The 25,878-nt window shown below is 44.1% G+C and overlaps 1 protein-coding gene across 2 annotated transcripts in view; it reads right to left on the reverse strand.

Moving 5' to 3' along the window:
- Positions 1–4,436: 4,436 nt before the first annotated feature.
- Positions 4,437–25,878, reverse strand: part of LOC138287428 (membrane-spanning 4-domains subfamily A member 15-like) — a 79,869-nt gene continuing 58,427 nt past the window's right edge. For both annotated transcript variants that reach the window (XM_069227849.1, XM_069227851.1), the window contains exons 6-7: positions 10,433–10,555; positions 4,437–7,752 (exon numbers count right to left, since the gene is read on the reverse strand). In XM_069227849.1, coding sequence (XP_069083950.1) covers positions 7,747–7,752; positions 10,433–10,555 — 129 coding nt within the window. In that variant the 3' untranslated portion in view covers positions 4,437–7,746. The remainder of the gene's footprint in view (positions 7,753–10,432; positions 10,556–25,878) is intronic.

The following is a 25,878-nucleotide window of genomic DNA, read 5'->3' on the forward strand; positions in this document are numbered from 1 at the left end:
GGAGTAAGTCTATGAGTGTGTGTTCCTCATTTATTGCCTGTGTGTGTACAACAAATGCTTAACACTACCCTCTGATAAGCCTACTGCTCGACCACACTACCACAAAATAGAGCATTAGTATTATCTCTTTTTGCCACTATCTTACCTCTAAGGGGAACCCTTGGACTCTGTGCACACTATTCCTTACTTTGAAATAGAATATAAAGAGCCAACTTCCTACAGGCTTGGTTTGGGCCGGGGCAAGCGTACTCACGTGCTGGCCCGCTGTTATTGGTCGGTCAATGTCGGACTCTTGTTCGGAATCGGATCCCTGAATGGAGACGGCGGTGTGGATCATCTCCTCCTCCTCTGCGTCGAGGCTTACGGTGCTTCTGGATGCCATCTCTAACCTTCGCGCTCTTCGGTCTCTTAAAGTCTTTTTCGAACGGAAGGATTTACAGGATTCGCAGGTATCCTCTCGATGATCCAGAGATAAACACAGGTTACAAACCAGATGTTGATCTGTGTAGGGATACTTGGCGTGGCACCGAGGGCAGAATCTAAACGGGGTCCGCTCCATGAGACTTCAACGATACTTTTGGTCGGGCCGACCAGGCCCAAGTTGGGCGCGGGTGCCCCGAAGGGCATTCAAAGATCTGTATCCGCCGGTACCGAGGTGTTGATGCTGGATGAGACGCGATCGAAAACAATACGGACGAATTTAGAGGGTTTGTAAGATGTTTCCAACTCGAACAACCGGAGTGAAGAGGAACACGTCGGAACCCGATGGCGGAAAGAAAAAATCTAAGATGGAGTCGATGACCATGGGCAATGGAGCCGAAAAGGAGGAGTCACTCAGTCACCGTGACTCGAAAAGACCTCTTCGAAGAAAAACTACTTGTAACATTCCGAGCCCAACACTAGATGGCAGGACCTGTGCATAGCATGTGCATCTGCAGCTACACATGCCATTGAACATATACATATATATATATATATATCATTCAACCCACTTAATACTTACTTGTACTTACCTTTAAAACCTTTACCATGCATACACCTTTACCATTCATGCCTTTACACCGAAATTCGTTGTAAAGGTATATTTGTTGTAAAGGCATGCATGGTAAAGGTATATTTGTGGTAAACGCATATCCGTGGTAAATGCATTGCGTTGTAAGTAATGTTTCCCCACATCAATATGTCTGCTTCAGTCAGTAGAATTACTGATTCACAGAACTGATTTGCGCTGATTTGCTAACAACTAATTATGGGGGGATATACGTATACTCCGCTTCCAGAGAAAGAGATCATATTTCAGAAAAAGAGTCCTTGAGGATGTAACAGGCATCTGCACCTGTTTGTTTTGTGCCTCAGGCCACTAATATGACAAAAGTGGTCCCAGACACTTATGTAAGTTCTTCTTTAATATGGACCATGCAGGCATACATTTTGGCCCGCACTATCCCAAGGAAGAACTGCTTCATTTAAATGGGGCAAGGCCTGTGTGACAAAGTAACATATTTGCCACTGCTCCTGTGCACTCTTACAGGTGCAGGCATGCTGTTAGCGCAATAATTGTACAGAATGTGATGTGCCTCACAGTGTCCTTCACCTCCACCACCCCACTTGCTAGATGCAGAAGTCTGGCCCCCTTCTCAATGTGCTTTTGGTCCTTCTGCATTGAAAGATGTCTGCGTTTTTAAACTGACAGTCTGCCTTTCAGTGCAGCTACAGGAGCTACTTGGTACCTGCACTTGGGACACGGCTTTTTAAAAATTATTTTTCTTTTCTTTTTTTTTTTTATATAAAATATGGTGCTCTCCCTGCCTGCTGTGGGTATACTGCTTGGAGGAAAGTACACCATTTCACCTAATATGACCACAGGTCAGGATGTCATCCCTAAATATATTCAGAAAGCTTCAGTAGGTTAGCCGCCTTCTTGACTTCTTTAGAAACATACCTTAGCTCTACAATCTAGTTATTAGTTGTGAACTAAATAGATTTTAAAGCATTAACACATGCTTCCGAGGTCTATGATGGTTATTAAAGCCCCTGAACCTGAGTTGTAGGCTTGGGCTGCAGACAAGGGCCTGTAACAGGGGTGACGGCCTTCAGCAATCAGTATGTCCAAAGGCGAAGGGCTATCATGCTGTTAAATAATTCCACCCACTGAGCACAAAGAGTTATAAATTAAAAAGGGCGAAACAGAAAAACAAACATTAGAACGTTAGAGCGACAGGTCTCACCAGACATTTTTGGCCGAAGCGACTCTATTGTGCCAATGTTTTTTGGTTTATAAATTATGCTTCCTTTGTTCGGATAAGCCAGTGGTTCCCAGCCTGTGATCCGGGGACCCCTGGGGGTCCACGAAGCCTCCTATGGGCATCCACGGCTGCTTAGAAAATTAAATAATATCAACAGATTAATAATATGTATATAAATAACGTGGCTAAATGTACTGTAAATGTCAAGGAATCTGAAATTGGAGGATAAAAATTAAATTAGTATCCTCAGATTGCTTCATGAGGGCAGTGCAGGTGCACCAAACTGAATATAGTATGGATGATGTGTGGCTTCAATTGAATTTAGAAAAGCTTTGACCTTCCTATTAATTTTTTTTTTTTATTATTTAGATTTGTTTGCAAATTAAATAAAATGTGTTATCATTTGTGGGTGTGTTTGATGAATGCTTGTTTCTGTATTTTTTGTGTATTGTTTTGTGTTTCAAATCAACATTGTTTAGGCCGGGTTCCAGTAATGATAAAGTGGGGGTCCACAGAAGTCAAAAGGTTGGGAACCGCTGGGCAAAGCTATTCATCCAAGATTTACTTCTGATGCTGCCTTCTACCTTCAAATTTGACCACTCGCCATTGAGTCAGATTCCACTATAACTCTGAAAATTCTGAACATCGCTTCATTTTTAGCTATATAAATTCTGGAAAAGTGGTAACATCAGAACTAATACTGTAAAACTAAGAAGATGGACTGCTCACACTAGAATTCATACTAAATCTGAGGATGTACTAGGACTTCTCACTTCTTTTTGTATAGTACAGCTGATCATAAGTTTAACTTTGAGAATTTAAACCCCTCTTTACACTCCATAGCATACATGCAATGAAAACAAGGGAAACAAGCCACCGACTCCCAATGACGGGTTTGGGTTTAGAGGCTAAGATAAATATCTTCACTGCTCAATAACAGGCTCTGTGAATGGATCAAGTGGGTAATATAAACAGGTCTTCAACAATAATAAGATAGGCACTGGAATGATAAGTGAAGATATGAGGAGCAGGTATTCTCTTTTTAGCAACAGGCCATGGGAGCAATTCAGAAGGTAAAAGGGATAGAGCCCTCCCAATCCAGCTATAGGATCAGAGGGTAACTGAACGCAGTCAGTTTCCTCTCACAACAATCAACAATGGGTGCGGTAAAAACAAGGATGTGCTTCTTATTGACTACTAAAAGTTCAGTGGGATTATATTGTAATCTCATTCACTCAGTGGAATTGGCGAAATAACATTACGACAACAAGCCATAAGGTCCCATTTTACAGATAATCTGATTAATGCTATCCAGGACCCCTTGTATTAAGCACAGGGCTGCAAAAACCTCATTAATAACTGAGAAGAGGTGTGCAAACCTCTGCGAATGCCTGCAAACACATTGATGAAGGGCAGAAGACCCCCCTCCATCCCTACGTCCACCTTCCTAACATGAGCATCTTTCAAGAAGGCCTATCTCTTAGAGAGACTGGGCTGCTTTACGAAAAACTGTTTACATGAAAAGAAAGTCATCATGGGGAGCATGCAGTGGTCTCTTGGATTCCCCCCACCCTGAGGTGGTCCACCAGCCCCGCCACCCCCACCCTGAGGCTAAACACCAGCATTCACATTTCACTTCGCAAATTGGTGGTGAACCCAAGTCGGGTGTCTGTAACCTTGGAATGGTTCAGGACTAAAATTGTGGTCACAAACCAGCACAGTGGCTCACAAACACAAGAATACCAGTTTCATACTATCTCCTATTTGAGAGTTGGAAATTGCTAGCAAGACTTTTCCCACTAACAAAATGCTTTTGAAATTTTGGAACTTGTGCTTTGGAATTCGCAAATGCTGTGATGGCACAGTCAAAGGCTGCAATCACACGAGACATTTGTACATCTGGCCTTTACATCAAGTCTTAACCACAAAGAGCATGCAAAGGAGTTTGCCAGAGGACGGTACAGACTAATCTGGCTACTAGGGACACAGATGTAGACTGGTCAGAGGGGGTTATGAGGAAGGAACTTAGCATTCTCCATGTGGCTGGAAGTACACTGGATAACTTATCTTTCTCTGTGATGTCATGTTTGTCTTTTGTCCCTCACTAATAGCTCTCAGAACTAGGCTGGAGAGCCAGCTATTAGATCACAACCACAACGAGGATAGAGTTAGCAGCAAAGAGGTACAGAATCTCTTTGTGAGAAGCATTTATTTACATTTTCTATATTAAGCAATATACCTTTCACGATATTAGTGTGATGTTTGGTTAATCTGTGTTAGTACACGCATATTCATACATAGTTAAAGTTCTACTGGGGTATCGAAACTAACTAAATGTAACTGGCACACATGGGACAGATAATTGCAGCAGGTAGAATACAGGTATTTTCCATTCTCTCCAAACATGAATTACATTCACCATTATTCGCAGCCCAAGGGGGAGAAAGGTCCGCTGTCAAGGGGTACAGATTAAGAAAGATCACGCTCCAGCATGTTGCAGGGGTCTTTGGTGTTGAAGGGGTGGGCAGACTGACAGCTCCATAGGAGCACTGGAGAGCCTGAATAGCTAGCACTGTTGTCAGATAAGCAGGAGACAATGAAAAGAAGGATGTTTGGATGAGGAGGTTGGTGAGTTTATGAGGCTCAGGGATCATTATGTTCCAAATATACACTGGCCACTGGATCTTATGTCTGATTTCGTAAGTGGACGCTTGATTTTGCATATCCACTAGCTCTAGAAGTGAATGGCAGAATTAATGGCGCAATGAGATTAGGGCCTGTGTAGTGGGTGTTAAGGTGTTTAGGGAAAAAAAGGGTAGGACATTCTACATGTATCAATCATGTTCATGGTATTTTCTTTGCACGGGTCTAGAATGAGATGGTGGGTTCTGCCAGACACATAAGGATTTGATTGAAGGGCAAATTAATTGTGGGCCTGTGCAAATTTGTGCATGCTAAGCACAGAACCTTTTTTTTAGGTTTGCTTGGCTTCTGTGTTCACTAGAGATGATTGTGTCTTTCGTTTTTTTAAATTAAAGCCAGTTGTGACAGCTATTGGTGTATGACAAAGGCAGATAGCCAGGAGGTGATTCCCACCGTACCCATCGTTCTCGGTAACAGCCACCGTGCATTAGCACACTGCATAATGGACAGAAAAGTGGAAAGGACAAAATTGCCCAGTCGTGCTACATCAGCATTAGTTTTGGAGACAGAGCTGGTGCAAGGCTGGCTTCAAAGGTTGCTGGAGGCTTTTCCAAGCAATGTGTCCTGAGAATGCTTTGGAGTGCTTAGATGAAATTATTTTTAGCATAGGTCCAGAGAGGTGTGAGTCTTGTAACGTGCGTATGATAGCCGCTTGTATGTAAATGTATTGTATGTGATGACACTATAAATTGGGCATAAACCAGGCCCCCTTTGGTCAAAGATTAACACCACTGGTCTACAGCCATTTATCCAACTCCATCTTGTCTCATTATAAAGAGAAACTAAAATGACCAACGATACCAAGTTTGCAAATCCACAAGCAGCACCAGTAATCCCTCAAGGGCAGTGTTTTTTTGTTGGAGAGGGCTGACATCTAACTGTTACACAAAACGAATCCCATTGGTCAAGACACCTTGTGACAAAAAAAAAAAAAAAAAAAAAAGAAAATCATCCCCTTGTTGTTGACATTTTGCATGACGTAAAATATGCTGAAAAATGTCAGGTTGCAGAGATTTACTCTGGGATTTACCAAAGTACATATTGGGAAAGCTTCAAGAAATACAATATGGCGACAGATTTTCGGTCACTAGTGCAAGTTGGGTGGATCCTACAACTTTCTTTTCGAAACAGCCTGACTAGTTACCATAGGAAGTCTGAGTTATATTTAAGGTACTTGTCGATTGAGCAATTTATGGTAAGAGTTCTTCCTTCTTTGAGAACAAACTGGAAGTCCATCTGCAAGCCAGAGTTCTTCACTCGAAATCCGTCGCCTAGACATTCCTTGATAACAGCAGCAATGCCTGGGCGTTAGTACATTTACCCTTTAGCAGAAAAGCTTTGAATACACTTCTGGAACCTCATCATTTGAAATTAATCCTGATGATGTATACATTAAAAGCTGCAAACTGCACATTTCTCCAGTAGACAAGTCTTGTTTTTCCAAGTTTATTTTTTAGTCCCAGGAAACCTCAGGTATCAGTGCATTATTACTCTACATAGCATAATGTAGGATAACATAACATACTGTTTTTTAATTATATTGTGTGTTAACTACCAGAGCAACCAAAAGTGTCCTTTTGAGATATTTTTTATTTTTATGAAGCTATTGATACTACGGTTTGGAGTGGGTAGATTTTTTAATCTTTACCTTCCAATCTGACATGTACTTAACATGCAACTCTGGTAATGAGAGAGCCCTTCAAGTGATGGATGTCCTCCTCCCAGTGACTGGATAGAAAGATAAGAGAATGCACCAGTCCTCCAGGAGTAGGCACTGGAACAGGAGCAGCATTTGGCCTCCCAGTGGCACAATGACTCTGGATGAGTGAAAGGGAAAGAAAGAGGAGGGACACGTCCTAGTGACATATGTTATTACACATGATGGAAGGTGTTGAGGCTTAAAATAAAGTGTAATGTCCAATTAACGCTTTTTGAGGCCTAACAGTTGATTCAAAAATAAGGCATCACTTTGTGGCAAATGACATTGGACAAGGTGAGTAAAGGAACTGGTTATATGTGTCATATCAGTGACACTGGAACCAGAAAATTTGAATAAGAGGGTGTATACTTCCTCTCTTAATGAAAGGCATTGAGATTGGGTAACCTGAGTGGGAGGGTGAGTCTCCTACCTCCCACTGACACGTGGTGTCACTGGGTGAGCAGGGAGGTGGTGGCTTTGACCTATGAATTAGAGGCAAGGGGTGCATATAGTCTGGGAATATGTCATTAACCTTCATAACACATTGCAAGTTTGTAAGAGTAGGATAGGATAGGATGTTGATGCTTTCTTCTCACAATCAAATATGCAAGGAATACACAATTAGTTTTTCTGGAATAAAAAATGAGAAGGAAAATGTAACAGGCCGATAGCATATGCCAATCACTCGATGTACATTATATGGGGGGGCACCAAGTTTAAATCTTTCTCTGTCGAACACTTTGGAAGATAGTGTCTCACGTACTATTAGATCTCTATGTAGGGCTCACACAGGTTTGTTGCTAACTCATATAAAGATACTCTTGGGCCCATGTTTTCAAAAGGCACGTGCACCTAGTACAAAACATACATTTACTGAGTTCTGTGTAGTATTTCTGCTGTCTTACAATCAGTTTTTTGTTTTGCATCAGCTGCCTCTACCAAGCAGCACTAAAAAGGCACAGCAGAAATGCGCAAGAAGCCACAGGGAATGTGAACATTTTCGCTTTCAAAAAGGCACTGGAGAAACGCTGGCTCGATATTGGAGAACGAATTGTATTATGGCAAGAAGCAAAGACGTGATGTCAACATTCATGATTTTCAGATCTGCAAAAGAAGGAGAGGAAAAAAACACATTTGATTTAAAAATGGTTATTAGCTCCATCAAACCTTTCAGCGACCAAGCTTTAGAAGAAGCATGAGGCTTTGTGTCTTACTCCAAGCATAGGTGTGTTTGAAAGGCAGACGTCACTTCTAGGAACTTCATGAAGTTCTTGGAACAAATTGCTTATTCCGTCAAGTTTGAACATTTTTACTTTGTACAAGTGTGAGAAAAATAATCGACAAATGAAATTTTGCAGTTGAACATGCAAGTTTCGTTACAGCTAAATAAGAAACGCCCCTAGCGGTTTTATTACCGCTGATTTTACTGAAGAAAAGTGCAACTGTACTTCCAACAAGAGAACTGTTTGGAAAAAAAATGGTACATTTCTCTCGGGGGCATAACTGAACAGGACAAAAATAACTTCACCATTTAATGCAGAGCAACATTATGAATTTTATGGCGTCCCCAGATGTGGCCTGCTTAAATCCGGCTACCCCACTCGAGCGGGACTTAAACAGTCCTAGAGTGGGGGCCGTTATACAGACCCGAGTTTTTTCAGCTCAGGCTCCACATACTTTCCTTGGGTGGATTGTGTGGGCTGCCAGATAATGTTCCAGTCTTGGGTATCGCGGGTGGAGCTTCCGCTGCAGTTCTGGTGGGGGCACTTTTTATGACTCCGGTTTATGGCGCAGGGGTGGCTCCCTGGCTGCTGGTGGAACGGCTACCTTATGGGAAGGAGGGTGGTTTTCTGCATACCTGTGAGCTATGGCAAGGTGGGCGGTCTGCTCTGGGCCTGTCCTCCAACCCCCTTGCTGGATGCAGTCTCACACCTGGCGCTGTTGCTACGGGGCCGGTGACGGGGCGCGCGTGCCCTGGATGTCAGAAGGCAACCGGGGACCTGGCTTCCTGCCTGAAGCATCTGCTGCTCTTGGGGGTGAAGCTGCCCTGAACCACAGCAATTGGAGTCACGGGGGAGCATTGTTATTCCCCCTCCGAAGCTTTCAGGGGTTGGACATGGTCTGAGCTGCGCCACTGCTTGTGGTCTCTGCTACGGGGGGAGCTCCTGCTAGGTTTTACATGGGACAGAATAAAACCTGGTAATACTTAGTCCAGTGTTTCCAGAACCAAAATTACTATCACATGCAGTCATTTTTGGCCCGGAACGCCAGACCACTCTAAATTAGGTGCAGTTAGGGCCATAAAATAATAATTTTGCACACCGCTAGGCAAGTGCCTACAATGCTTAGAGTGCCTCCATCCCCATCCTTTATTCTATTGCACTTTGACAACACCTGAGGTCATCTACTACTAGAAATGCAAGACTGTACCCAATCCGTCTAGTTCTGGAGGTGAAGATTCAGATTAATTGTAACAGTGCACTGAACCCTCCAGTCCCAGAGCTTGAAAGCCACTGTGTCCCATTCTTTCTTGTAGGTGAAAGCCTGATGTGTGAGAACCTTGCTGTATATCTAGTGAAAGAGGAGAATGGGGCTATAGCTCTGTCCCAGACCCCCTAACCTTAAGGCCCCATGTCCACGTGCACGCCCAAATCAGAGAAATCAACCCATCCTATCAGATATTAAGTATTAAAGTGCCATGTGCGTGGTGGACGACTCCACTGCAGCAGGAACATCTGGAGCCGGTGCAGAAATACTCCCTGCTCCATGAAGAAACGCATTACACCTTAAGTTATAATGGAAATGTTCTATCTCATTCTTTGGTCACAAACAGGCACAGAAGTCCTCCATACCACAATCTCCCCCTAGCTATGATGGACCTATAATTGAGGGGAAAGTCTAACTAAGTGTGTTAGTCACTGTACTTCTGTAAAAGTGCAATCTCTGAGTCCATGCTATGCCAACGATGAAGGTCCTGTGCACCAACACGTAAATCCAAGCCTCAAGGGGTATTATATTATATTATCATCAAAAGAATCTACCTTTGAGCCCAGGACTGTCACAGGAATATTACCACCTTTCACACCAGGCCACATTTGATGCTTGAACATCGAAATTTGAAGACTCCTTGTTTGGTGGCCAGTAGGCTGCAGTCTACTTTTGTTTTTCTCTACACAGACTCTGTTGGAGCCCCTGAGCCCTATATCATCCAGCCATAGGTTTAAAAATATGTTCTCTCTTCGTTAAAGCTCCAATCCCAGCCAGCCCTATATGGGCTGTATCCTTATGACAAACCGAGGTTCCCACAAAAATGTGGTCATTACAATGCCAGACTCTTTTTTTTTAAATATAATATGACATGCACAGCAATCCATCCAAGACATTAATCTGCAACTCTGAAGCACCCAGCGCCCCTGCTAGCCCTTGGCTGGTGCCGCTGGCCTATACTCTCATCCTTCTCCCAGGGGCACTCTAACCTTTCACACTATCGAAAAGTGAGACTCCTGCCCTTAGTTACTGAATTTTTGAGTCAGAGTGCAATCGATGTGAAATGATGCAAAAGAAAGTGTGAATCTACTTTCTGTTTTAAGGACTAGCACGTGCAGTGCTGAATTATGTTGGATCAAGCAAACTCCCACATAAACGTTAGTAAACAAGGACCTCTGTGAAGATGTTCCAGTGCCATGGTCCACCCATTTGAAGAGATGAAATACTCTCCACCTTTAAGGTTCTGTAAGGCTCTGTGACCTGAACCTATCCCTGGAAACTCTAGAGCTGTCCTTACCATTGGATCATATCGCTGGACGTTCCTCAGTGCCTTCCATCCAAAGACTAAGACGGCAACTGAAGTTCCCAGCTGCAGGAGGATGAAGAGATGGAACATTATGTTGCAGCCAATCTTTAGAATCTGTTTAAGGGATATAAGAAAAAACAATGGAAAACTCCAATGACTAAACAGCTGTCAACAACATTGTTTTAATGCGAACATAGGTGGAAGAGTGAGAGAAAATCCCTGATTTGTAAGGGCTTGTAAGGAAATGAATTATTAGTTCGTTGGATGACAGTCACAGGTCTGTTACGTCCAGTCAAAGGTTTTACTAGTTCAAACTTGAGCTCACCCACACAGGTGGTTATGGCACACAGCAGACAGGTTTAGCATAGAAAAATGAGTAAAGCATTTACAAGTAGCAAAAGAGTTAAAAAGGCGAAGATCCACACTAAATAAACTCACTCCATTTTATAAAATAGAGAGAAAAATAACCAGAAAGGCACTATAATGACGCATATCTGATATGGGAAATCAGAGTTATGAATTTTGAAAGATGTAAGTGGAAAAATTGTGAAGACAAATAAAGCACCCAAGGTAAGCCAATGAACGTGGTAGATTGGGACCAGGGTACAATTGCAAGCTAGCCACGATGGAGCCTGGTCGCATACTCAAAGTGGATAGGTCTTGGTGAAAGTCTGGAAGTCAAAAAGTCTTAAACGTCTCTAAATCCCACTTCAAAAAGGGACATTATCAATTGGTAGGAGAAAAATATTGACGTTTACTTTAAGACCCAATACAGAATGGGACTTTGTCAATTTTTAAGAAGAAAAACCCTCCCTGTGTGGGACTCTGCTGAGATTGTAGTCGCTGCCATGGAAGGCACGCAAGGTTGGTTCTGCTGGAACTCTGGCCATTTCTCATTGAAAGGTTTCTAAGAACCAAGGCAGAATGAAACTTAGTTGTTCTTTCGGAGGTGCGGGGACCTTTGAGTGGAACAAATTTGAAACTCAATCTAGCGTTGTAGAACTGCTGTTCGGATGCTTTTACTGACAGGTCTGTAGGAAAACTTTTCAGAAGATTCCAGACTTTCTTTTGGTGCCCAACAATCACAGGAGTACCCTTCTAAGGCCTCCAGCACCACACAGGAAGCACGTTGAGACTCTTAGGGTGCCCTTCAGAGGCCAACAGCAGAGTCCAGTCCAGCTCCAGTCAATACTGGGCAGCTGGGCCCTTTAGGAAAAAGGCCTCGTTCAGCTTGTTTTGTCCCTCAAGCCAAACAGGAGGTCAGCTAACTGACCCTTGCAGTCCACATCCTTGTCCAATTGGGAGCAGGTCCAGCCCTCAGGTCCCCTCATTGATCTCAAACAACATGTTCAGTCTTTCTGTTCTTTCCCACCTTGAGGTGCCGCAATTAAGCCTGGCACCAGCTAGTGGATTGGGGGTTACTCCTGTCTTTTCCCTAACCAATGGGTTAAAAGTTACCTGGGGCAACTCTACACACTTTTGCAGAGGTACCAATTTGCCCTACTGAAACAATCTCACAGCGCACCTTATTCCCCGAGTCCAAGATGGGGGGGAACCCTTCTCTCCTCTTGTGCAGAACCTGGGTGCCTACCTAGCAGTATGGCCAGGGTTTTGAGCAGTCCACTCTTCTGTTGTCACGCAAGACCGATTCTGGGGTAGCTTTCCTACAATGGGTGTGGTGCCTGCCTGACTATGGGGCCAAAAACTGGACCTTTCCACGTGTCGCATAACATTTACCTGTGACAGGGCAGGACCCTTTGAAGTTAATTATATTCCTGGGTCCACCACAACTGGCTATGCTGCCAGGGAAAGAAAGCACCTCCCTACTCTGATGTCCTTGTCCTTGCTCTAACAGCAGTTTTCACACACATTGCACACCTTACTGAGGCCAAGTACAGGTTGGGAAGGAATTTTTATTATATATAAAATAACTCTTTGGAGTCTGTAGCTGGTACATATCAAACGTTCTAGATTAAAGTGTACAACCTACACTTTAACTTTCCCTATGTGTTTTTGTTATAGCCTGAACAATGACAATGTCATTTTGGGCCTAGTCATTGGGGAAGCATGCCATTTCTAATATCACATATTTATTAATGCATTTTTATTTTGCGTGGCCATTACTCAGATGTGCTAGAACATTTTACATCCGCAATAGATCATTATATAAGGTTTAATGTTACATAATCCTAGATGTTGGTAACATTGCATATGGCCCAAGATTACATTATCCAAAGATGATGGTTCCATTAATTAAGCAAAACACTTAATAGCATGGTACAAGTTATAAATTGCAGTAGTCATAGCAATTGAGTAACAGAAACATGGTGTGGACTGTGAATCAAGGTGGCAAGGTCTGCCTCAAGCCATCGCTTACTATGGAGAGTACACCTTGGGGGTGTGAGGTTGCGTAAAATGTCTGTGAAAAAGAAGCGCTTTCAGCTCTGATGGATTTAGTAGTGTGTATATGGGAGGGAAAGAGTTCCATAATCATGTCATTCCTTTTTAAAGATCGGAGGTTCACAGCAGTGTTTCAGCAATCTGTGATGGTCTAGGCCCCCATTTAAGGTTGTCAGACAGGTGCTGTGAAGTGGATGAATGAAGGGCCTTGTGAATGGTACAAGCTGTCTTGTATTTAGCCCTGGCTTCAATGGGAAACCAGTGAAGTGATACCAGTATCAGTGGAATATGGTAATTCCTTTTGGCCCTGTAGACAATATGTGCTACTTAATGTAGAACTGATTTAAGAGGGGATGTCCAAAAACTACGTCAAAATTAACTTAAATAAACCTGAGGTCATGGTGCTGGCAGCCTGCCCTCAACATGGTCCTAAAGCTGGTGGTCAGACACAATGGAACCCTACCCTTACCCACCATGACATTTAAATATCCAGGGGTGTTTGAGATGGGAGACACAGGCAGCAGTCCGCTTGCTAATTTGGGTTCGGAAGGAGAGGTCCTCATCAACGCTTTAAGAACAATTCTGCATTTTCTCCCAGACAAAACCAATTATCCTATTATTCAAGCCTTAGCAGAAGCAAGAATTGATTATGTTAATGCATATAATCTTGCTTTAACGTTTTGCACTATTCTAAATTGCAACTGGCGCAGAAAGGGGTTACTCCGCTTCTTTTTAAATTACACCACCTTGCATCCATCTCAGGCAAATTGCAGAATGTGTGTTGGCTCCCTGTGCATAAACAATGTCTATTCAAAAGTCTATGCAGCAGTTTTAAATTCATCCTTAACGGATGCCCACTCTTGATCGAGCAAATCATTTTCTTGTACATGCCGCCTAGAGGCTTATGCTCCTCTGGGGCATGTTTGCTAAATATGCCTAAAGTTAAGAAATCTTACCAGAGCAGTAACACCTTTACCCCCTCAGGCAGCCTCATCCTAGAATGACTAACTACTAAAGCGTAGATAATTCTCTAACTACAAAGCCTTTAAGAAGAACTCATTTGTAAGACTCATTTGTTTAAGCTCCCAAGAGTGCCATGAGGTAGGTGTACTAGCAGGTAGCCTAGCGCTAGGCTGCCTCCTTTCTATATAAGTACAATCAGTTAACAGGATAAATAAAAATGCTTCCCATATAGCCCACACTGCAGTTCACCATCCTAACAACCAAGCACACCCTTTGGTGTAGTGTGCTACTCATCAGTTACTGGTCTCAGTGTCTCACTGGGGCATAAAGTACTTTATAAATGCCACTACAGCTAAACTACACCAAGGGTGTACATTGAGTCCGAACTATCGAGTGGGATCAGAAAGGGTCCAATATCAGGCAAAATACGACCACAGGCCACACAGTTCTCTCGTAAGTAGTGATCAAAGGAATGATACTACAGAATTTACCTATCCCAATCTACTCTCTGTAGACAATCACATCTGCAGGGATACTTGTTGCACAGTATTGAAAACGCGTCTAGTAGGGATTAGCACCTTGTCAAAATCTCTAAATAAGACAGCTGGGTCACCCTAAACTAGATGTAATTTGCACAATAACCAAACATTTCCCAACTGGTAGGTAACCGATGTAAGAGAGGCTGGTCCTGTAATTTCTTATATTTATTTGTTATATGGAAATACCTCATTTGGGCATGTTCATGCTGTGGAAATAGTAACCGCAAAATCAATACAGTAATGAAACGAGAGCAATATACACTGTATGCTTAGGCAATGAACCGTCATATTTACAAATCATATGAATGTACTGTTGAGCTGTTTCTTGGGACGAGTTAGCACCCATGTTTTCTTTGTAACAGACTTTGGGGGTCATTCTAACTCTGGCGGGCGGCGGAGGCCGCCCGCCAGAGTTCCCCCGACAGAACACCGCTCCGCGGTCTAAAGACCGCTGCGGTGATTCTGTGTTTCCCTCTGGGCTGGCGGGCGACCGCCAGAAGGCCGCCCGCCAGCCCAGCGGGAAACCCCTTCCCACGAGGAAGCCGGCTCCGAATGGAGCCGGCGGAGTGGGAAGGTGCGATGGGTGCAGTTGCACCCGTCGCGAATTTCAGTGTCTGCTAGGCAGACACTGAAATTCTTTGTGGGGCCCTCTTACGGGGGCCCCTGCAGTGCCCATGCCATTGGCATGGGCACTGCAGGGGCCCCCAGGGGCCCCACGACACCCCATACCGCCATCCTGTTCCTGGCGGGCGAACCGCCAGGAACAGGATGGCGGTATGGGGTGTCAGAATCCCCATGGCGGCGCAGCAAGCTGCGTCGCCATGGAGGATTCCATAGGGCAGCGGAAAACCGGCGGGAGACCGCCGGTTTTCCCTTTCTGACCGCGGCCAAACCGCCGCAGTCAGAATGCCCTTGAGAGCACCGCCAGCCTGTTGGCGGTGCTCTCGTGGTCGTTGGCCCTGGCGGTCAATGACCGCCAGGGTCAGAATGACCCCCTTTGTGTCTGATTTAGGTGGTGGCAGAGAGAATCCTTCACCACAAACGGGACAGATATCCCGTCCTCCCCATTACGATCTCCATAGGATATCATGGAATCGTAATAAAGCGGACCTGATGTCTGTCACATTTGTTATTTCCCTCCGCCAAGATCTAAATCAGGCCCTTACATATATAGTTCCTTTCCTACCACGAGGACAAGTGACACCAAGGTCTATAGGAACTCAAACAGCCAGATAGTGCAGGGTGATGCAGGCCCATCTAGTAGTGTGTACACAGTTTACACACATCTAGGCATAGTAACCCTGATGCCTAAAGCAGAACTAAAGCACCAGAAGCTCCAGCCTCTCCAAGTTAAATTTTCAGGTCGCTTACCTCAGACAGTGCAGCATCAGGTCCTGTTGAGAAAGTCTTCAGAGTTTTTTCAGCACTTGTCAGCTTTTCTCCCCTGCATGCAAACCTCTCTCTTCAGCTAAATCTTAACTCAGTACCTCTACATCTGAAGCTCATAAACAACTCCCCTGAAGCAAGTATCTCACACAAAGGCTTTTATCAGCATTCTCTTGCAAATTCGCCACAGGCACTTCAACAAAATCAGAAGTTGAGTTACCTAGTTCTCTCACACACTGGGAATTATAATGAAAGCAGTAAGTCATAAAATGCAAATGATATAAATCAGATGTCATTGAGGTGCTGGCACAATCTACAAGAGGCACTGGTTTCGCCTTCTCTAAAATACATGTTTTTCAGGCCCTTTTAAAATGTATTTATGCATGCTTCGTTCCTTAGCTCAGGTGAAAGATTATTCTACATTTGCACTCCTACCAGTTGTGGTGTTTTTCCTCCCACAGTTTTCCTTCTTTGATTGAAAGCACAAAGCTAATAGTTATGTTATGACCTGAACACGCCCAGTAAAACATGACTTCAGCTGGCAACTCCAATGGGTTGGGCCTGCCCCAAGTAGGATATTATGAATGATGGTGAGAGCTCAAAGTCACATATGGCTCGCAAACGGAACAAAGTGAAGTCTTCTAATCACTGGCATAATGTGATCACGATGACTTCAGCCATCAAACAGAATTCTGTATTTTCAGCAACTGTCCAACATACCTCTTTAAACACACACAAATGGAACAGCAGGAGTCAAATCCAGATCGGTGACACCACGAGCAGTGGTGGCCCCGTTGCAACAATTGTCCTGTAGCTGGCTGAACCTACAGGATTCAAGGAGGGTTTCTTTAGCAAAGTGGTTAATTAGGACTACTTCAGACATGCTGGCACATGTCCCTTTGACACTGAGCAGCTTACAATCTTCAAAACAATGGGAGCCATTGCTAAAATGAAGAGAGCTGAGACAGAGAGTGACTTGTTCCTTAAAAAATGCCCTTAATCGTGGCTGTGCACAAGTTGTCTGTGGAAAGAAAATGGGACAGGGAGAAGTGTGAAGAAAACTTTGCCCTCCCTTTGTCATAGGGTGGGCCCCCAACCTTGGCGCACACAATACAGTCCACTGTCAAGGAAATATTTGCTTCAAACAAGTATTTGTTGCCCCGGATGAATATTAACTCCTGAAGACTAACAAAAATGGCTCCATGAAGACACTTTCAGCCAATCACATACACACATCACCTGACACATGGCCTGCAATTAATTGGCTCCTTCCACTCGGTTCTAGGTGTTCTATTACATGCTGCAGCAACACAAAAGGATGATGGACGGAGAGCTGAACAATGCAAAACACTCACCCCCAGTCACAGATCTGGGTTTAATCCATTGTTCTTTTGCTCACCATGCCACCCCAGTTTGGACCCAGCTATATGCAAATCAATCTTGACCCTGTTCCTCATGGGAACAGTCCAGTCTGAACTGCCAAGCCAGGTCCTCCCTGGACTGGAAACAAGCATCCTTGGACCGGTTTCAGGGTGTCACCCTTCATCAGCCAGACTAGCTTGAATCCAGTGGCACAGTGAGCAAGGGGCCCATGTCTGGGCATACCCTTCTCACTTAGGGCAACTTTAGCAACACAAACTGGGGGTGAGTGTTTGCATTGTTCAACACTCTGTCTGTCCTCCTTTTGTGTTGCTCCCATTACATGCTGCACCAGTGCATTTTAGAACTTTTGTCACCATTTCACACAGGTCAGAAGTCCAGTAGAAAGCAGGCAAGCCGACAAATACAACTAGAAACCACAAAAGGCATGTTGTAATGGAGAAATACGGTCTAACTTAACCTCAAATTCATCTGCAAAGTAATATTTTGTTCAGGAAAATCTCCCTTAAATATCAATTTACCGGGTGGCCATTCGAAGTATAAATGTGAACAAGCTCCCAAGGATGTTTCACTTCTTTTGCTGGGCGAAAATATAGTATGTAATCTGTAGGTTTTTTCTCCTTCAAAACTAATTTTCAAACATTTCTTCTCGGTCAGTTGCTTCAAACATACACGTGGCACATTTCACAATATGTTTTTTCTGAGCTCTGACCCAGGCCTTAATGAAGTGTGGAGAGACGTGCCACAATTCCACGCACTCATCACGGTGGACTTAGAAGAGCAGTGAGGTCATGGATGGCAAAGGGGCTCTGGCAGCGTGGCCACATCCCCCGATAGTAGCACTCTGCCCCTCAGTATCAGCATCCAACGGCAGGTTATGTATGTGCAGGGTGCACTTCTGCCAGTGGGCATAGAAGAAATCATGCCAGGAACGCCCTGAGCTGGCCAGGCGGGGTCCTAAGTCGGGGCAGGTATGTACCAAAGAAGTGCGAGATAACGTGCCTTCAATAGTTTTGTACTTCCTATCCCCTCTCTTTCCTTCTCATTCATTGATCTTTTTTTCTTTCTCTAATATTTCTTATTTCTCACCATTCTTGTCTCATTTCACTTTCTTACTCCTCAGGCTTATTGGAAACAAGTCTCAAGTTTCACTGCCATATTTACAGTGCATGAAGATTGTGGAATATTTTATCCTCCTAATTTTCCAGAATTTCAGAACAAAGCAAGTAAATATATGACTTCCACGACTTGATGATCCAAACTTGTGTCACACTTACGGGATTCTAGCAGTTTCGTCTTTGTGTTTTTAAAAACAATTCTATCTTACTGGATTCTAAATATTAGAAAAAGATTATAATGTTTGTTTTAAATTTGATAAGCCATTAATAAGTTGTTTATGAATTCAACGTACATCACAACATAAACAACTATTAACAGTTTATCAGAATTAAAGCAAACATTATTATAACCTTTTCCTAATATTTATAATCCAGTTAGTAAGATAGAGTGCAAAAGAAAAAAAAATAAGGCGCAACTTATTGGCTTTGCCAATGCTGGTTTAATTTGATTTCCTTATACCTCAAAACGGCTGTGTGCACCTTGCAGATAAAGTGGCAGCTCAAGTTTATCATTCTTCCACTTAATTGTTTGCAATTACAGTACAAAATGCTTTATATGTTCCACTCACAAACATTAACACAGTTGACTCCCGAAGTGGGTGCCAAAGCAATTGTGCTCTAGAAGCAGGGGACTTTGGGCCGTCTCAGATCCAAAAGCAACCTTCCTGCTGCATGAAGAACTTCTCTCAATGGTGCGAAGAATATTTTGTCACACGTGTCAAAACAACAGTCCCGTAGTCTACAAGGCTTCAGCCCAGAGCTGGAACCACCGAGTGGAAATCTGATAGAGGAGTCCTGTACGATTTCATTTCCTTATTTATATCAAAATTAAATAGTGTACATTTCATTAAAAGAGCCACGTGGCAGTCCATGATTGGTCCAAAAAGCAAATGGATTAACCTGGAAAAATTGTGTTAATGCCAAAGGAAAGATTAAAGAAAAAAAGAAACAAGAAATAAAAAAGTAGTTATGTTGCTTAAGTGCTGGTCAGTGCGCAAGACCGAGATCAGGTGTTGATGTGACAGTATCCTCGGTTCAGGAGGAAGTTCAAGGATTGACATGATGATATCAGAGGCTGACAAATTGGGCCAATTTCAAGTCAAGAGGAAGTTAGAGGACTAAGTTGATAATGTCAAGGAAAACAAAAAAAATAAGCAGACAAACAGGAGCCTGAATTCTGGCCAAGAGGAAGCACGAGACCAGGCCATGAAAGAGAGGACCTGGGTAGCATGTTACAGCCTCACTAGACTGTCTCCTAAGACACCAACCTGTTAGGAGTGGAAATTGATTGAGCTCTTCAAGACTAGGGGAACAGCACTAGTCAAGACGAAAGCTTATCAGGGCTATATTTAAAAAAAAAAAAAAAAAAAAAAAAAAAAAAGAGGTTCCAGCTGGCCGGTTGCCAGAGCTTTGAATAGGCAAGACATCCAGTGCCTTGTGACAAAGCATGCTGAAAACATAGGACTCAGTGAGCGCATGAACAGCATCTGAGAAGCCTGGAATTAGTATTTCTCTACTCGGAGCCCGAAATGCACGGCTAGACACTAACCTAACAAAAACACTCACATGCTGCTGGCAGTGCTGTCAAACAGACTCTGACTGACATCTACTGGAGAAGTTGCAAAAACCAAGTTTCTAATCCCACTATCAGCTGTTTAGGAGCACCATTTAGGAGGTGGCTAAAAAGATTCGTAGGCAGTGAACCTTCATTTCCAAGAGGAGAATAAGATCTCACTTTTGTCAGATACTACTGTTGCTGCACCTCTCCCAATTCCATCTTCTCTGGTGGGCTGCAACGTCTGTGGGCACAAGGAGTGTCCACTCTTTATTGCCCTTGGACCTGAAGCCTTCCTATTTTAGGCCTGGACCTGGGATTAGTCCAGCTCCGTTTGTGCCTCCCATTTTAAGGACTGTTAGAGAAAATGAGACATGGTAAGATCCAATACAGTCCATTTGTTAGGTATCATAAGGGCACTACACACAGGGGTAAGGTGCTCCCTCAGCTCTGCGGTACTGACTTTACAAAGCAACCCTTCATCACTCGATAATCCTAGCAGCCATAGAGTGCTATGACCAGTGGCTTTGGCACTTTCGACGTGATCTATTGGAAGGGGAAGCTGTGGTCCAGATTTTGTTCTCTGTATGCTCTTCATGCTAACCATGCCTAGAAACCTGTCTTGTGCCTGGAGAGTAGAGGCACTTGAGGAAAATGAAAAGTTAACCAACATTGATCAACCTGGGAGGCTAGGAAACATCCTATCTCTACATCCAACATGTGCTGCCGTTAGGTATAGCACATACAGCTTGCACTTTGCAGCAGCACCTGCCTCATGGCATCTACAGTATCAGAGTTATTTTCTACTTTTTCCAATATTTCACCCATCTCTTGACCAAAAAAGGTGTTGTCCATCAAAGGACAGACCTATGAGACCTTGTTGGACTTCATGTCTAAAACCAGACACTCAAAGCCAAGCATTGCAGCGAAGTAAAATACATGTGTTTACATGCTTTAAGGCAGTGTCGGTCACATCAAAAGTAGAGTGAATGAGTGCATTAGAAATGACCCCCCAACACACTTAAGTTATTTCCCTAACCCTTTTCTTTTGAACATCAGGTAGATATTGGACTATGGCCTGCTTCTCCTCCCACTGATCTCTACAGTAGAGAGAGGAGAGGTACAGGTCTGTGCCATTTTGGTTGGGAATTGTGTAGTGCACTCTGTTTTAGAGAATTTCTCTGTTAAGGAGGCTGCCTTCTCCCACTCCACATATATTTGGATTTGTAATACTCTGCTGCCCTGAATATGACTAAATGACAAATGGACGTGTCATTTGGTGGGGATACGTTTACCGGATACGGCTCCACCCCAAAAGTCCACTCTGCAATCCTGCCAAGCATCATCTTGTTGATCTGGAATGCCTAGGTCATCACAAAACTGCAATGGTTCAAGACTTAAGCTTAGGTTAAAACCACTATGTAGATAGTGAGCAGGAGATATGTCTTGAGGTGGTGTAGGTGGTGTAACCTCCTCTATATTGGTCCAATGTTTTCTATATAGGAAATTTGAGATGTGTATGACCTAGTGTCCTTGGAGATTGCCTCCTCAAATATTAGTCTATGTTTTTTATATAGTGGTTGGAAGAGGAGTCTTGCTACAATGTGCCCTGTTATTTGATCAATGTATATGGTGCACTGCCTGTGGTCAGGTTCAGATTCCTCCTCAGTGCCAAGCATTTTGCTCAGCGTTAACTTAGACACCAACAACATCTCTGTGGCCCTTAGCTTTACTTTAAGGCTTAGGGCCTTATTACGAGTTCGGTGGAGGGTTTAGGCCGTCCGCCGAAGTTCTGACGGGGAGGTTGCTGCCATAGTTGCTACCTCCCTGCTGGGCCCATTAAGAGTTTCCCGCTAGGTCAGCGGGCGGAATTCTCAGTTTCCGCCCACTGGCCTAGCAGGAAACAGCCTACAGCATTGTCTCCTTCTTGTAATCAACTGACGGCAATGCTGTAGGATGTAGGGTGCACAGCACCCTTGCAATGTTCACTGTCTGCAAAGTGAGCATTGCGAGGGTGCAGACCAGGGGCAGTGCAGGGGTCCCCCTAGGGCCCCCTGCACCTGTTATCCGCCAGCCTATTCATGGTGGTGCTACCGCCATGAAAAGGCTGGCAGAGAATGAGGTCGTAATCCCCAGGACAGCGCTGCTTGCAGCGCTGCTCTGGTGGATTAGGACCGCTGCAACCGCCAGACCGCCAGGATCTCTTATCCTGGCGATGCTAGCGGTCCTACCGCAGCACAACCGCTGTGGTCAAAATATGGCCCTTGAACTGCCGCATTGGCGGCGGTCCGACTGCCATCTGCGAGTCTGGGTGTCAAGTGACCGCCAGACTCGTGATGAGGCCCTTAGTATCTCAGCTTCGAGTTCTCCCAGGACTCAAAAGGTGTTTTTGGAGCCAAACTGCCTCTTCAACAGTAGTTGGAGCAGACAGTTGTGATTCCTTCAATTGTGGTTCTTCTACTGAGGGCAAGTCATGGCACACTTGGTGGGGGGGAAGGGGGGAGAGAGACCCCTAGCCTGAAGTTGGAGGCACCTTTGGAGTCTAATCCTGGAAGGAAGATCCCCTTGTGTGTTATTTTTTGGCTGAGGATGTGGTGCTTAGTACCCTGTGCGCGCCCTGGAATCTTGAGGCTTTATTTTAACAGGTGCAAGTTTCAGTGGGTGCCCTGGAATCATGGGAGGAAACATACATTGGACTTCACTCCTGTTGGTTTTCCAGACTACTTGGGGCACCCTCTGTTTTGTTACTGGATGGAGCCCTCGGTGACTAGGGAAGGAGGAGACTTAGTAAATTCTTGGCACTGCATGGTGGAATGGTTCACCCATCATCTTTTGTTTCAGTCCCAAATTGTCTTTTTGGAACTTAAGGTGCTGTACACCTAACAGGCCTCCTCGCTGTAGGCAGAGGCTACACAACAAATGCTGGTTTTACTAAGGGAATTTGCTATTACATGAATGTGCTTCATCACACCTCCTCCCACGTGAATCAATTATATACGACCTGGCTCTAAGCTTGTCCCGAAAGACATGCTTCCTCGATGATTTTTGTTGAATGATCAGTGTCGACTTGGTTGTCAGTGCTCTGGTTATCCGAGGCCAAGATGGTTTTTTTTGGTGCACAGCACTTCAGGACCTGGTATAAGCATGTCGAACCTAACAGCAGAAAAAAACAATCTGATGTGGTACGTGTCCTGGTGCATGGTGGCTTTGATGGGAGATATCCCAAGTCACTTTGGAACTAAAACTACTACTTCTAAGAAAAACAGTACAAGGCAGGAGGGCACAGCAGCACATTCTGCAAACGCCATTTTTCCAAATAAACTGATTTCATTACTGCTTTAATATATGTATGTGATGGATTCTGTAAAACGGGAACATAGCTGGAGAGTAGTGTACTGCTGAACATGCGTCAGAGCCCAGGGGAACATACATTAGGGAAGAAGTAGGCAACATGGAGAGTTTTAGTATCAAATCAAATGTTTTCCTGAACAGTAGGATGCTACCTGCTATAATGGGGATACTGCTCCTGTCGGAATCTGGTTTCTGGCTTGGCCATATTATGACGTTTGCACTCCTCTGGTCACAGAAGACTTTAACAAGACCTTAGACAGGGGTGAGACTGCAGCAATCATCCTTCTGGATTTGAGTGCAGCTTTTGACATGGTATCCCACGCAGCCTTTCTCAGGAGACTTGAGAACTGTGGGATTACCCACAAGGCCCTTCGCTGGTTTACTTCCTACTTGGATCACTGATTCATTCAGGTTGCATCCAAACCATTTGCTTCCACGACACTCTATAACATGTGGGGTGCCGCAGGACTCGTCGCTGAGCCCTACGCTCTTTATTGTTTATGTCCGCACTTTATCAGGCATTTATGGAAGCTTTTTGACATTTCCATAATCTCTTAAGAGGACAACGCTTAGATATTGGTCTTTTTGCCACCAGACTCAAGTAAGAGTTCCCCTCAACTCAAACTTTGGAAGCCGTTGCCAACTGAACAGGGCTGAAGAGCTGCAAACTCAATGACAGTTGGGACCGGCACAGGCTGTAAAGCCTGCCCTAGTCGCAGAGGCACTAAGGCCCTTGCTGAAGGCTAAAAAGGTCGTATAGAACTTGGAATGTGGTTGAGTAAAAATCTAGATTCGACCATCAGATTAATACTGTGACTGCCTGCTGCTCTGCAATGTCCAGGTGCCTAGGAAAATTCTTTAGCTGGTGAATGCATCAGTCCAAAGGACCATTGTCCAGGATGTGATCATAGAGCACCTGGATTATGGTAATTTTGGTAATATCCGTATCGGAGAATATCGAAGGCTTCACTCAAAAGACTCCAAATAACTCAGATTGCAGCCACTCACTAGCTTGGCCACACTCCTAAACATGCTCCGGCTTCTTCCCAACTAAGGGACCTCCATTTGATGCCTATGGCAAAGAGCATCAGATTTCACAATCAGAACCATAATATCTGAGACACCTTGTTACTCCTTACTGTACTTCCAGATGCCTGCATTCTGCTAACCTTAGACTGTATCAAGTACATCAGGTTTGCTGTGTCAGACAGGGAGGGCACCGAAATCATGGCACTCCCACCCCTTCTATCTTCGCCTCAGTCCTACAGAGGCACTATTTCGCAAACAACCTAAAACCTGGCTTTTCTAACTGGTTGGGTTGTTGTGGGTGGCTGATACTGGTGTATTCCTTAACACTGGGCAGCCCTATTTGGGGACTCTGTACTGTATAAATTACTAAATAGAAACGCTGGGTGTGATGACAGATGCCTTCTTGCATTTTATAATCCCTAGTCTGGCAATCACCAGGCTCCTAATCTTGCGTTGTCCTCCTGAAGTGATAAGTTTCTTGACTAGATAAATTGTGGTATTTTTTTCTAAGGCATATGTAATCAAGGATCATTTCAGTAACTGAATAGGGCAGTTGCCTACTTTAAGGTGGCAGTCTCAGTGTTGTAGTATGGAGTCACACCTGTCTGGTAGTAGGAGATCATTCATGCTCGTGCTCCTGTAGATGAGTAGTGAATATGTTCACTGTTTTTTTTCAATGAAAGGAAGATGGGTGATAGGGCAGAAGTTAGCTAATCTGTCATGGTACAGATTTGCTTTCTGTGGCAGGGGAAGGATCTGTCCTATCTTGAGGGCTTCAAGGAAGCACATAGTTCTCTCAAGGCCACCTCCTATGAAGTCTAAGGATGTTGATGAGGTCAATGGATGAGATGGGTCTGCAGCAGATGCCTCAGATGGAAAGGCAATGGGTGCTGGGAGGCAGTGTAGCAGTCAAGGTTGTGTTGCCAAAAAAGAAGGTGGTTGCATTTCATTTACCAATTAAAGGAGGGATTGTAGGTTTGGGGAGAGGATTGGTGCAATGTGTGTCAGCCTTGAAGAGCTCATTGCTTCTGAAGGCTGCTTCATTAATGGTGATCTTATACCATGCAGCTTTAGCCGAGACGATGAGTGAGCTGCTCTTTGTGCTTGATGAGGGTGAGGTTGCTTGGGCGATTGGACCCTTTCTAGTTTTTCTGCTTCGTTTTTTCTTGTCCTCGAATTGGAGTGCATATTCCCTTGGGTAAACTCTTTGAAAGTGTTCTCCTGCCAGTTGTAGATGAATCTTAAAAGGGTGTCCCACTAAATATAGGAAGAGTTGGCATGAAGTGGCTACGTGCTAATATCAGATGACTCAAAAATGCCGATACTCATGTAAGCCACGAAATCTCTTATATAGAAAGCCACAAGAATATCAAGGATCAGTGCTAAGAATCAGTGGCACACGTTGCACCTTGGAAAGGACAAAACAAATAGTGCGGCACACGTGGGCTCTATGGGCGTGGGGTCAGGCACACAAAGTTTCCAGACCAGCTACAATTGACTGAAGGTACTCAAACCAGTAGATACTAGAAACATGATAATCACCCAGCAACAAGTGAGTTCTGGACAAAGTATACATTTTACACATATAAATGCTAGCAAAATCATCCCCACAGCTTTTACACTCACAACCCACTACTGGAATAATTAGAAGAAAACTATGAAATGATCATTTGAAGTAGGACTTCAGGTACAATCAAAATTTTATTCTATAGTTGT

This window comes from Pleurodeles waltl, chromosome 4_1 (assembly GCF_031143425.1).
Source record: "Pleurodeles waltl isolate 20211129_DDA chromosome 4_1, aPleWal1.hap1.20221129, whole genome shotgun sequence".
Classification (NCBI taxonomy): Eukaryota; Metazoa; Chordata; class Amphibia; order Caudata; family Salamandridae; genus Pleurodeles; species Pleurodeles waltl.